Here is a 14889-nt window from a genome sequence, read left to right on the forward strand (position 1 = left end):
AGGAATGACAGCACTGACTGCAGGTTCCAGGTGAGTCTAAACTACCCCAGAGGAGAGGAGTAAAACCTGAACAGGACTCCCTCTGAGACACTGCTACAAGTGCCTTGAAAAAGTATTTATACCCCTTGAAATTTTCCACATTTTGTCATGTTACAACCAAAAACGTAAAAGTATTTTATTAGGATTTTATGTGATAGACCAACACAAAGTGGAACATAATTGTGACGTGGAAGGAAAATGATAAATGCTTTTCAAAATTTTTTACAAATAAATATCTGAAAAGTGTGACGTGCATTTGTGTTCAAAGCCAATACTTTGTAGAACCACCTTTTGCTGCAATTATAGCTGCAAGTCTTTTTGGGGATGTCTCTACCAGCTTTGCACATCTAGAGAGGGACATTTTTGCCCATTCATCTTTGCAAAATAGCTCAAACTGTGTCAGATTGGATGGAGAGCGTCTGAACAGCAATTTACAAGTCTTGCCACAGATTCTCAATTGGATTTAGGTCTGGACTTTGACTGGGCCATTCTAACACATGAATTGATCAAGGGGTGTCAAACTAGTGGCCCTCTAGCTGTTGCCAAACTACAAGTCGAAGAAGGCATTGCAAGACTGACAGTTACAAGTATGACTCCCAAAGGCAGAGGCATGATGGGACTTGTAGTTTCACAACAGCTGCAGGGGCAGCAGTTTGACGCCCCTGATCTGAACCATTCCATTGTAGCTCTGGCTGTATGTTTAGGGTCGTTGTGCTGCTGGAAGGTGAACCTCCACTCCAGTCTTTTGCAGACTCTAACATGTTTTCTATTATTATTGGCCTGTATTTAGCTCCATCCATCTTCCCATCAACTCTGACCAGCTTCCCTGCCCCTGCTAAAGAAAAGCATCCCCACAACATAATGCTGCCACCACCATGTTTCACAATGGAGATAGTGTGTTCAGGGTGATGTGCAGTGTTAGTTTTCCGCCACACATAGCGTTTTGCTTTTAGGCCAAAAAGTTAAATTTTGGTCCCATATGACCAGAGCACCTTCTTCCACATGTTTGCTGTGTTCCCCACATGGCTTCTTGCAAACTGCAAATGGGACTTCTTATAGCTTTCTTTCAACAATGACTTTCTTATTCCCACTCTTCCATAAAGGCCAGATTTGTGGAGTGCACAACTAATAGATTATCCCACCTGTGCTGTGGATCTCTGCAGCTCATCCAGAGTCGCCATGGGCCTCTTGGCTGCTTCTCTGATTAAAGCTCTATTTGCCCGGCCTGTCAGTTTAGGTGGACGGCCATGTCTTGGTTGGTTTGCAGTGGTGCCATACTTTTTCCATTTTTGGATGATGGATTAAACAGTGCTCCATGAGATGTTCAAAGCTTGGAATATTTTTTTTATAATCTAACCCTGCTTTCAACTTCTCCACAACTGTATCCCTGACCTGTCTGGTGTGTTCCGTGGCCTTCATGATGCTGTTTGTTCACTAATGTTCTCTAACAAACCACTGAGGGCTTCACAGAATAGCTGTATTTATACTGCGATTAAATTACACGAAGGTAATTATTTACTAATTAGGTGACTTCTGAAGGCAATTGGTTCCACTAGATTTTAGATAGGGGTATCAGAGTAAAGGGGGCTGAATACAAATGCACGTCACACTTTTCAGATATTTAATTGCAAAAAAATGTGAAAACCATTTATCATTTTCCTTCCACTTCACAATTATGTGCCACTTTGTGTTGGTCTATCACATAAAATCTGAAAAAAAAAAAAATACATTTACATTTTTGGTTGTAACATGACAAAAAGTGGAGAATTTCAAGGGGCATGAATACTTTTTCAAGGCACTGTATATGCTATCATGGGCGCTGGATACTCAGCAATCTACTGGAAGCAGTTTAGACATAATTAAGCCACAAAACACATAAATCTTAAGAACCTTCTGCAGTGCCAGTCTGCATTATGGATGAAAGATCTGTATTAGGAGGTGCACTTCCACCCCTCCCTATCCATATCTATTTTAGTATGATACAATAGTATAATAGGAAACAATATGGTTAAATATTTCCTATTAGTAACCACTACAATGAAGAGTGACAGGGAGTGGGGAAGCAAATTGCATCTGTTATTTCCTACTTCTATTTCCTATTTTTCCAGCCTGGGCATGCGTTAACAATGTCAAAGTGCTCACTTAAAGTGGACCTCTCAGTAACAGAGAAGGCGTGTGGATAGCTGTGACTGTTGAGCCTGCACAGTGCAATGACATGCTGTCAGCCTGCCGACTGTTTGCACAGTTAGCGTGACTCTGTGTCTAGCCAGGATCACCGCAGGTAATCACTGGCTGTGTGAACAGGCATGAATATATGTGGCCAACGACAAGTCTGTTATTGCAGTGTTTGGGACTGGTGGCCGCAGCTATCCATGAGCAGCTGTCAATCACAGCTGCAGGAAACCGTGGATTCTTGCTGGTGGGATTCGCAGCATAGCCAAATACTTGTGCATTTGGACCCTAAGATGAATCATTTGCTAGATTAACTGCTTCCCAATCACCCTATAGCAGAAATACTGCTACAGGGCAGCATGGGTGTGCAAATACATGTATATATAAGTAATTTTACATTTCTGGGTAGGGGGCATGCTGAGCCGATATTCGTGACCGCAGCTGTCAATCACTGGGTCCTGGCCAGTGCTTACTGGCCGGTGCCTGGTGATTACTGAGAATCTCCGATGGGGAGGAGAACTGTTTTGTTCCTAAGTTCTCCTCCCTGTCAACTCAGACACACTGCTTTGGGTGGCCGTGCACAGCACAGCCATCCAAAGCAGTGTGCTTACAGTAAAGCACACTGACACAGCCCCCTAGTAAAACACTCCCTGCACACAGTTAACTTATTGATCACCCCTCATGTTAACCCCTTCCTGCTGAGTGCCATTAGTACAGTGTCAGTGCTTTTTTTAGCACTGATCACTGTATTGGTGTCACTGGGGATTATTATTATTATACAAGATTTATATAGCGCCAACAGTTTGCTCAGAGCTTTACAATATAATGGGAGACAATACAGCAACAATACAGTTCAATACAAGAGGGAAAGGAGGGCCCTGCTCCTTGGAGCTTACAATCTAGGATGTCAGTTCCCCCCAGTGCCAGAATGTCCACTGCAGTCCTGCAGCCTCAATATAAGTAGCTGATCTATTACTACTTTTATTACTAGTAAAAAAAAAAAATAAATAAATTCACCATTTGCAAACGCTACAACTTTCAAGTAAACCAACTAATATACACGTATTGGGATTTTTTTTTTTTTTAGCAAAGACACGTAGCAGAATACATTTTGGCCGAAATTTATGATAAAATTTGATTTTTAAAATTTTTTCACCATGGGAAAAAAAGGACGTAAATTTAATTTAGTTGCAGCGTTGCATAACCGTGCAATCGCCAGTTAGAGTAACGCAGTGCCGTAACGCAAAAAATGGCCTGGTCAGGAAGGGGGGTAAATCCTCAGGAGAGCAAGTGGTTAAGAAGGAAATAAGGCCTGCCTATAATGAAAAGCTTCAGTGCTGCGTATGCTGCCAATCTGAAAAATCCTCAGCATACGATATTCCTAGGAGTGGTCCCCAGCCTCTGTACTTTGTGGTTCTAGCTGCTGATCCTCTACTTCACTACAGAACGCTGTAATGAGGTAGCAGCTGATGGGTGGAATCACAGCACACAACAGGGGCCTATGCCACATCTGGAAATATATGTGCATTATAAATGGGTAGCTGCACATTACAGAAATATTTGCATATTCTTTACCGATTCACAAAAATTTGTAAATTAAACCTCTTATGTGTTTCACTCCAGCAGGTGCTGACTCATAGTGCCTGAAGGTGTAAAAATAGGAAAAGGTTTCATTCCTGTCATCTGATGTTCTGCCAAATTGTATAAGTTATTAGAGAATCTCCAAGTATTTCTCCTGGGTGCTGTCATCCATATACACTGAACAAATGCTGATCACCCAGATTCTTGATCAGAAAGTAGGCATCTTGCATATGAGAGGCAGTCCAGAAGCATCGCATGTGCTGGTGTTGATGGAATGGAAGAAAGGGGTCCCTCTCCCATTAGATGACAGAAATACACTGCTCAAAAAAGTTAAAGGAACACTTTTTAATCAGAGTATAGCATCAAGTCAATTAAACTTCTGGGATATTGATCTGGTCAGTTAAGTAGCAGAGGGGGTTGTTAATCAGTTTCAACTGCTTTGGTGTTATTGAAATTAACAAGAGGTTCACTAGATGGGCCACAATGAGATAATTTTCCAAAACAGAAATGGTTTTACAGGTGGAGGCCAATGACATTTTTTCCCTACTCATCTTTTCTGACTGTTTTTCACTAGTTTTGCATTTGGCTTGGGTCAGTGTCACTACTGGTAGCATGAGGTGATGCCTGGACCCTACAGAGGTTGCATAGGCAGTCCAAATCCTCCAGAATGGCACATCAATACGTGCCATTGCCAGAAGGTTTGCTGTGTCCCCCAGCACAGTCTCAAGAGCATGGAGGGGATTCCAGAAGACAGGCGGTTAATCTAGGAGAGCTGGACAGGGCCGTAGAAGGTCTTTAACCCATCAGCAGGACTGGCATCTGCTCCTTTGTACAAGGAGGAACCCTTGCACAAAAAACCCTACAAAATTACCTCCAGCAGGCCACTGGTCTCTGACCGGACAATCAAATTGTCTTCATGAGGGTGGCCTGAGGGCCCAACGTCCCCTAGTGGGCCCTGTGCTCACTGCCCGGCACCATAGAGCTCGACTGGCCTTTGCCACTGAACACCAGAATGGACAGGTCCGCCAACTGTGCCCTGTGCTTTTCACAGATGAGTGCAGGTTCACCCTGAGCACATGTGACAGATGTGAAAGGGTCTGGAGAAGCCGTGGAGAATGTTGTGCTGCCTGTACATCATTCAGCATGACCGATTTGGTGGTGGGTCATAGATGGTCTGGGGAAGCATATCCATGGAGGGACGCCCAGACCTCTACAGGCTAGACAATGGCATCCTGACTGCCATTAGGTATCGAGATGAAATCCTTGGACCCATTGTCAGACCCTATGCTAGTGCAGTGGGTCCTGGGTTCCTCCTGGTGCATGACAATGCCCGGCCTCATGTGGTGAGAGTATGCAGGCAGTTTCTGGAGGAAGAAGGAACTGATACTATTGAGTGGCCCCCATGCTTGCCTGACCTAAATTCAATAGAACACCTCTGGGATATCCTGTTTCGGTCCATCCAACGTTGCCAGGTTGCATCTCAGACTGTCCAGGAGCTCAGTGATGCCCTGGTCCAGATTTGGATGGAAATACAACAGGACACCATCTGTCATCTCATTAGGGGATGCCCCAACATTGTCAGGCATGCATACAAGCACACGGGGTCCATACAAACTACTGAGTACCATTTTGAGTTGCTGCAATGAAATTTCAGCAAAATGGACTAGCCTGCTGCTTCATTTTTTCACTTTGATTTTCAGAGTGTCTTTGAATTCAGTCCTTTGTAGGTTGATCATTTTCATTTTCATCAAACGATGGAGCATCTTTACGTTCCTAACACATTACCCAGTCCATATCAGTATAGATATCCAGCATGATATTTTCCCCCATTGAGATCTGATGTGTTTTCAAAGTGTTCCTTTAATTTGTTTGAGCAGTGTATTAAGCCCCTTAGGCATGGTTCACACCAATGCATTTTTTAGTACTTTTTGCAGAAACACACTACAGTCCACTTAACATTGTTTCCTATGGGACACGTTCACAACTATGCTTATTTGAGCAACCGCGTTTTTGCAAAGTGTCAGGGACTTTTTTAAACGCAAAAATCAGCATTTTTGCTACAATAGAGTTCAATGGACATGCTGCTGTAGTCATTTTGTATATTTATTCTGCCCAGTATCAAAAACATTTCCCCTTCAACAAAAAACAGCAACAAAAAAAAAAAAAACGCTGAAAAAAAAAACACCACGAAATGCAGTAAAAATGCAGCAAAAACACATATGTAAAAATGCAAAGCAAAATGCAAAAATGGATCAAAAGTAAACTGCACTGGTGTGAACCTATCTCTGTACATCTGGAAATGTGCTGAATGCTGAACAATGAAGACAGCAAAGATAAATGAAGGGATGGGTAGTTATTAAAGCTGAACTCTAGACATCTAAAAAAGACAAATACAGGCAGTTCTGTATCCAGAGCTAAAAGCATGCTAATTGGATGAGAAAGTGACAGATTCCTGTGAAGGTTTCCTGCACTGAATTCCTTTTGATCTGCAGTGGGTGTCAGTGTGAAGTTAACAATACCCCAAACGCAGGTGGCAAACAGGTTGTACCAGATCACATAGAACAAAAGTACCATGTGATCCAGTTGCAGTATGTTTCCAAACGTAGTGCATGCACTACTTTTGATGCAGTGTGATTGTAGCCCATTAAAAATGAATGACCTGAAATTGCACTGTACAGAACTGCATATGAATCATACAGGAACTGCACAGCATTCTTGTGCGATTCGCATGTCGTTCCTAGTGTGAATGAGCCTTTAATCTAGCAACAGAGCCACTTCATAAAGAAGACAGTACAGGAGCAGAGTATTCTGTACCTCTTGAAGGGTGTCATACTGCATAGTATGATCTTATGGATCTGGAGATGTTCATCTCAGGCTTTCTGAACCATAATACTCATTTACATAGATCAGCCATGACATTACGGATCAGCCATGACTACTAGCAGGCAAAATGAAATAACATTGATTATCTTGTTAGGATGGCACCTGAAAGTAGGTAGGATATATTAGGCACCAAGTGAATATGTTATCCCTGAGGTTGATGTGTAGAAAGGAGAAAAACAAGCAAGTGTAAGGACTTGAGTGACTCTGACAAGGGCCCAACTGTAATAGCTAGTTCAGAGCAACTCCAAAACTGTAGGTCTTGTGGCATGTTCCCGGTCTGCAGTGGTAAGGACCGAACAAAAGTGGTCCCAGAAAAGAAAACTGGTGAACTGGCCACAAGGAGCACATCAGAAGTCTATCACAAGAGCAATAGAAGATGGTGACTTTGGCTGAAGAATCATGTTTTCTTATACATAATGTGGATGGCTGGATGTGTGTGTGTGTCAATTTCCTGGGGAAGAAATGGCACCAAGATGCAGTATGGGAAAAAGGCAAGCTGGTGCGAGCAGTGAGATACTTTGGGCAATATATGAGAAACCTTGAGTCCTGTGATTCATGTGGATGTTACCTTGGAGCCCATGCCTTGCTGGGTCAGATTTGTTTTGTCAAAAAAAGAGGGACCCACCCAATATTAAGTGGGTGGTCATAATGTTATGGCTGATCAGTGTTGTTCATGTGGGTAACTATACCATTGTGTTCTGGCAACAAGTTTAAAGAAGAACTTCGGGATAGGCAAAAAAATAACCCATTAGTACACCCCCTACACAAAACACTAAACAGTTAATAAAATTTTGAAAATCATTATTTAGGAGAAAAGTCTGAATTTTCATCTCTGTAATAAAAAAAAACAGCATTTGCTCTGCCAATGAGGAGGTATAACAGTAGGGATTACATCATATCTTCTCCTCTCTCTGCGTAATAAAAGGAAACTACAGTTCCCATCAACCACAGGGAATTGTAGTGAATGAGGGCGGGTACACTAGGCCTGTACATTCTGAATGTGTCTGAGAGTCCAGGTCCACCCACCACTGCAGGTGGGGCTGATTTACATCACTGCTTCCTGGAGAAAGAACTACAGAAGGGATGTGTCAAGACCAGTGGCTGGGGGAATAGGAGGCATAGCAGTGACTGGTCTTACAAACAGGAAACCAAAGAGAACTAACAGTTTGATTTGAAAAGGAATATGCTATTTCAGAACAACTACTGAGTGAACCAGAAGATGGATGACATATTGAAGGTAGGAAATTAGCAACAAAGACAAAGGTTTTACCTGGAGTTCTGCTTTAAAGAATATGCAAACCCAACAGTTCATATCCCTGATATGTGCCTGTGGTACCATGTACTTGTATATAAAAAAAATATCCTGCCCTCTTTGTATTGCTTCCTTTGTGTGAAATCCTTGGGGTTCCTGACAGTTCCCCTGCTCTCCTATTAAAAACTGACCACAATAAGCATTAGAGCACAGTATGGTCAGTTCTATAGCTGTGTTAGGAACTCAGCCTGCTCTCCTCCAATGATCAGACTTCTGGTGACACCCCCCTGCACAGCCATTCACTGGGAAGATCACATTGCTGCTGCTTCTCTTCCCCCAGCTCTTATGCAGCTGAGAACAGAGGGTATGGGATCACTTATAAAAAGGGGAATAAAATGTAATTATAATGTTTTTTCATATCTATACACAAATATTTTTCTTTTCATTTCTATTTTAAACTGAATGGACAGTTTTACACTGTGAAGGTGCACATATACTTTAAAGAATTAGTAAACCGCAAAAAAAAAGAAAATCTAAAAAAATCTTCCTGCAAGTTTTGAGCATGTGCACATTATGAAAGACTTAAAGTGATGTTCCACCCAAAAGCGGAAGCTCTTCTTGTTTACCTCCTTCCTCCCTCCAGTGACATATTTGGCACTTTTTGGCAGGCAGTGAATACCTGGTTTTGACAGGTACTCGCTCCCACTTCAGACTCAGTTCGCCGTGGCAAAGTGAGCCGGAAGTTCGGCCCTCCTCCTCCCTCCCGAAGTCTTCTGGGACACTTCACAGGTCCCAGAACACTGCTGGACCAATCAGGATGTGCAGCAAGCTGTCACAGCCTGGTGCCCACAGTTGAGATGTCGGGGAGAGGGAAAGAAGGGATGGTGAGCACATCATTGGACACTGGCACAGGTGAGCGTGTTTATTAAAAGTCGGCAGCTACAGTTTCTGCAGCTGCTGACTTTCAATAAACACAAAAATGACAAACTCCGTTTTAAATGAAACTGAAGCCCTCCAGGAGAGTGCCGTTATGGCTCCCAGAGGCTTCCATCTTCACGTGGTCTTCCTTCTGGCTTTGCACCGAACCACAATGTCAGGAGTTTCGGCCGCAGCACAGCTCTCTCAAAAGACGGCACGCTGTCCATTGAGAGCGTAGTGTGCATGCGATGGTGACATAACCGATGATTCTTGAGTAAATATCTCCTGAACGGTGCACATTTAGGGGATATTTATAGTACCTATTGGTAAACCTTATTAACCGATTCCTGACAACCCTATAGCAGAACTACAGCTACAGGGCGGCAGGGCTGGGCAAAATCACGTATATATACGTGATTTTGTATTTCCAGGTAGGGGGTGCGCACGTGCCCTACTCGCACCACCATTGGTGGCTACAGCTGTTCATCATTGGGTCCCGGCCGGAGATTCCCCGCCAGCACCTGGCGATCACCAAGTATCACTGATGGGAGAAAGGTCTGCATGTAAACAATACAGATCTCTCACCTGTCAGCTCAATCAGAGCAATACAAAACAGCATGCCTACCTAGTAAAACAAAGCACACAGTTAACCCTGTAATTGCCCCACATGTTAACCCCTTATTGCCCAAAGCCATTAGTACAGTGTCAGTGCTTTTTATTAGCACTGACCACTGTATTAATGTCACTGGGGATGTCAGTGACAGTTAGTTAGTTGCGCCCCCCCCAGTGTCAGAATGCCCGCTGCAGTCCCACTATAAGTCGCTGATTGCCGCCATTACTAGTATTAAAAAAAATATAAAAATTCCAGTATATATATTGCCATTTGTAGATACTATAACTTTCACATAAACCAATTAATTTACACGTATTGGGATTTTTTTTTAGCAAAGACATGTATCAGAATACATTTTGGCCTAAATTTATGGCGAAATTTGATTTTTAAAATTTTTTTGCTGGATGTGTTGTCGGTCTTTTTTTGTTTATAGCGCAAAAAATAAAAACCACAGAGGTGATCAAATACCACCAAAAGAAAGCTCCATTTGTGGGGAAAAAAAGAACATACATTTTATTTGGGTGCAGGGTTGCATGACCGTGCAATTGTCAGTTAAAGTAATGCAGCGCGGTATCACAAACAATGGCCTGGTCAGGAAGAGGGGGGGGGGGGGGTAAATCCTCTGGAGGGCAAGTGGATAAGGGCTTACCAGGTAGGTAAGAGATCCAAGATTGGATTTACTTCCACTTGAATCCAGACACTTCCATCTTGTAGCATATCATTACCATGCATGGTGGAAGGTTAGAAGAGGGGAGATCACATACATCGTTATACAAGGATTCTGGGTCATGGCACAATGTCAGCCACGTGTGCGCTCTCTGTCCTGCCATAGGGGAATCCTAGGTGATGACCTTTCGGCCCCCAGAGCTGACAATCACGTGTCTCCTGCACAGCCAGCGCGGATTCCTCCTATTTGTACAAAGCGGAACATAAACATCCGTCCTACACAGCAAAATACACAATGTACCTTCTGCCTTGCTGTCCTATGAAAGCCCTACGGCTAGGCACCCCCAATCTATCTCCGAGGCTCCGCACTGTTCAGCAAGCCGACGGACTGGCCCTGCACTTTGCAACTAGTATTCCCGTCCGTATCTAATGGACTGTGCCCGACACAAGCTGTCATGCTGCCATCTAGTGACCGTCCTTCTAACTACAGTTGTAGAAAGAAAGGTGACGGTCCTGCCGGTGGGTCGGCTTGTGCTAGGCTCAGTCAAATCAGTCGGTACTCATAGTGTGTTCAGTACAACCATACTATAAGGGGAATAAAAGAAGCAAACGACGTACCTGCGGCCTGGCAGGACCGTACAGGACAGTGTGACATGGTGTTCTTCACTCACAATGACAGAGCTGCGGCCGTTTCTCAGTTGTGTCCTCCAATGAAGAGTGTAGGAATGAATGAAGCAAGTCTTATGTAATGTTGTCTCTCGCCCTTTGATCCGGGCACGTGGGTTCGTTATTGTGTTACCTCTGGATGTGAACTTTAGGAGCACGGAGCACAGGTCAGTCCGTGATAACGAGGCTTTTACCGCTTCTGCGGCGACATCTACTGGCCGACAGGGTTCGGTGCAGGCCCTGTAGTACAGCGAAGTCCATATTACCGTTAGCTGAGATTGTCTTTCTTTTTGTTAACAGGTGTTCAGGAGGGGGAGGAGCAATATTCAGGCATGGAAAGCTATTAGGTACAATCATGAATAGAGGCAAGGCTTTTCTACAATAAGGTACACTATTATTATACAGGATTTATATTATTATACAGGATTTATATAGCGCCAACAGTTTGCTCAGCACTTTACAATATAAAGGGAGACAATACAGCAACAATACAGTTCAATACAAGAGGGTTTGGGGGGGGGGGGGGGGGGGGGGCTGCTTCGGATACATCTCGTTCTGGGAATGCAGCAGGAATAAGTAAAACCCTGATCCTGGAAAATCTATGGGGACTGTGGAAAGCACACCTGACCACTTTGAATATAGTGATGTTGATGATGCTAGGGTGACAACTAGTGAAAATGTATCTCTTTCCCTAGCAGTCTCTGTGGGTGAACTGGAGGTGTCCCCAGAGACCCTTGGGATGCACAGTGTGCTGGAGCTAGAGTTCTCTTGGGACTTCTTTGGAACTGCCCAGTTACATGACCCTGCTCTTGCAAAAGCTTGGCAAAATGTGAAGGTAAACCATGGGAGTCTGCTAGCTCCAGTCTCAAGAATGCGTTCCCTCATATTACAGTTCATCACGACCTGATGTATCAGGTTGACAATATTTAGGTTAAAGTTGTGGAACAACTCATGGTGCCATGCCCTTATGTAGTAGCACGGACTTGAGGAAAACAAGTGGTTTATTAAGAACAGCACTGTTTTGACCCAGCCGGGCTCACGCCTGCAAAGCCGAGTGATTTGTATCTACTTCTTCCAAGCGTATATACCAATGATTACATCACATTGCATACATTCCTTCTTTCACTTTCTATACACTCAAAAGGCTTTCTAAACTCTGGAAAATATAACCTTGAAATAGCAGCTACAGTTATGGGTACTAGCTACAAGCTGGTACACATTACTTTACAGGAAATAACAGAGGGGGAGAGTTAGCTGAAAACTGTGCTTTGCAAACAGAGGCTGCTAGAAGTGTTAGAGTTTAAAGGTGAACTCTACAATATCTGGGTGCTACCACACTTATAGGAGGACAGTGTTGAATTTGGCCCATACAAATCCCCTTAGAGGGGGGAGGGTTATCTGGTATGTGAAAAGACCAAGGAATGTATTTTACAGCATTTCTTTTGTCCTGGAATACATGCAAAAAAAAAAAAATACATGTAGAAAAAACACTCTGAGTCTTGTCCAGAGTGTCAACAGTCAGTCCCTATGCCCCATTACCGTAGCCCACTGATTTAATTACCTTTTGATTGAGGTTCCTTTTGACAGGATTGCAATGGATCTGGAATGGCCAGTAGTTAAGTCTGCTAGAGGCCATCAGTACATCCTAGTGGTTATGAACTATATTAGCCGTTATCCCAAAACCTTTTCTTTAAGAAAAACTTCCTTCAAGACCATTGCCAAAAAGTGTTTTCAGATGTTTACCCACACAGGGATCCAAACAGAAATTCTAACAGATCAAGGGCCTTCCTTTATGTTGAAGATAATAAGAGTTGTGAAAATTGTTGAGCATTAAACACTTGAATTTTTGTAAGGGAGGCATTCCTGAAGGATGCTAGATATTGCAAAAGAAGCCTCGGAGACTGAAATCATCTGTCACAGAGCATATCTCGGCTATGCAAGACAGAATTACTTCAGTAATGCCCTTTGCCCGAGAACACATGCATCTAGCACAGAAAGCATAGAGTCAAGTGTACATTAGTTCAGTGAAGCTTCCAACTTTCCACCCAAGGAATCATGTACTTGTTTTAGTTCTCACAATGGAGTAAGTTCCTAGCTAAGTAACAAGGACCCTATGAAATGCTGGAAGAGGTTGGGGAGATAAACTATAAGGTGTACCAACCAGACAAGCAGAAAAAGAAACCGACCTACAGTATCACGTAAATGTAACCAAAGCCTGTAAAGATAGAGAAACCCTTGTAGTTTTGGGTAATAGGCCCTCAAAGACAGAGGAAGGCATAAGGGAGGTTCTGAGTCCATGTTTGTAATGCAACAAGAAGAGGTGAGAGAGTTTTTACAGTGAAATAAAGATTTCTTCTTGGAATTGCCAGGCCGCAGAAATATCATTAAACATGACATTGTCACCAAACCCAGGTTTGAAGTTGGCCTAAGCCTTGTCGTATTCTAGAAGCCTACAGACGATTAGTAGCCACAGAGATACAGAAAATATTAGATCTTGGGGTTAAAGGAAAGTATAAAAGTGAATGATGTAGCGTGGTTTGCAAGCCAGATGGTTCCTTAAGATTTTGTAATGACATCATAAATTGAATGACATGCCAAAATTTGATATTTACCCCATGCCCTGAGTTGAAGAACTGATTGAGAGGCTGGGTCCAGCCACGTATATAAGCAATCTTGATCTCACTATAGGATGCTGGCAGGTCCCCTGAAAGATGAAGCAAAAGAAAATACAGCCTTTGTGACCCCAGAGGGTTTATGGCAGTATGTCCAGATGCCCTTTGGGCTGAATGGGGCTCCTGTTGCTTTTTTTCAGATATTGAAATTCTCAACCCACTTCAGCACTGTGCAGTGGCCTATCTAGAAGATATAGTTACAGTTGCAAGAAAAAGTATGTGAACCCCTTGGGATTACGCAGAGTTTTGCATGAATTGGGCATAAAATGTGCTCTGAACGTCATCTAAGTCACAACAATAGAAGAACACAGTCTGCTAAACATAATACTACACAAACATTAGATGTTGCCATGGTTTAATTGCACATAACATGTAAACATTCACAGTGCAGGGAGGAAAAAGTATGTGAGGCCCTAGCTTAATGACTTCTCTCAGAGCTAATTGGAGCCAGGAGTGAGCCAACCTTGACTCCAATCAGTGTGATGATATTGGATGTGTTGCTGACAGCTTCCTGCCCTTAAAAAACACACACCTGTTTTGGGTTTACTGGTTTCAAGAATCACTGTCTGATGTGAACCATGCCTCGCAGAAAAGAGCTCTCAGAAGATCTACGATCAAGAATTGTTGACTTGCATGAAGCTGGAAAGGGTTACAAAAGTATCTCCAAAAGCCTTGATGTTCATGTGTCCACGGTAAGACAGACTGTCCACAAATGGAGAAAGTTTAGCACTGTTGCTACTCTCCCTAGCGTGGTCGTCCTGTAAAAATGACTGCAAGAGCACAGTGCAGAATGCTGCATGAGGTAAAGAAAAATCCTAGAGTGTCAGCTAAAGACCTACAAAAATCTCTGGCACATGCTAACATTTTTGTTGACACATTTACAATAAGGAAAACATTAAACAAGAATGGAGTACATGGGAGGACACCACGGAGGAAGCCATTGCTGTCCAAAAAGAATATTGCAGCACGTTTGAAGTTTGCAAAAGAGCACCTGGATGTTCCACAGCACTACTGGCAAAATATACTGTGGACAGATGAAACCAAGATTGAGTTGTTTGGGAAGAACACACAACACTATGTGTGGAGAAAAAAAGGCACAGCACACCAACATCAAAACCTCATCCCCACTGTAAAACATGGCGGAGGGAACATCATGGTTTGGGGCTGCTTTGCTGCCTCAGGGCCTGGACGGATTGTTGTCATTGATGGGAAAATGAATTCCAGAGTTTATCAAGACATTTTGCAGGAAAACATACGACCATCTGTCCACCAACTGAAGCTCCGCAGAGGATGGGTGATGCAACAGGACAATGACCCAAAGCATACAAGTAATTCAACAAAACAATGGCTGCAACAGCACAGAATACACCTTCTGGAGTGGCCCAGTCAGAGTCCTGACCTCAACCCGATTGAAATGCTGTGGCATG

General features: G+C 43.2%; 1 protein-coding gene across 3 annotated transcripts in view; it reads right to left on the bottom strand.

Annotated features, from left to right (window-relative positions):
• AADAT (aminoadipate aminotransferase) overlaps positions 1-10970 on the bottom strand; it is an 83980-nt gene extending 73010 nt beyond the window's left edge. The window contains exon 1 of one of the 3 annotated variants that reach the window (XM_089684032.1): positions 10743-10970. In XM_089684032.1, the coding sequence (XP_089540158.1) occupies positions 10743-10779 (37 nt within the window). In that variant the 5' untranslated portion in view covers positions 10780-10970. The other 2 variants (XM_089684033.1, XM_089684034.1) reach the window with 2 other exon arrangements.
• Between the last annotated feature and the right edge of the window lie 3919 nt (positions 10971-14889).

The sequence above is a fragment of the Staurois parvus genome, unplaced genomic scaffold (assembly GCF_062004578.1).
Source record: "Staurois parvus isolate SC_StPar_1 unplaced genomic scaffold, SC_StPar_1.0 ptg000334l, whole genome shotgun sequence".
In the NCBI taxonomy this organism is placed as follows: Eukaryota; Metazoa; Chordata; class Amphibia; order Anura; family Ranidae; genus Staurois; species Staurois parvus.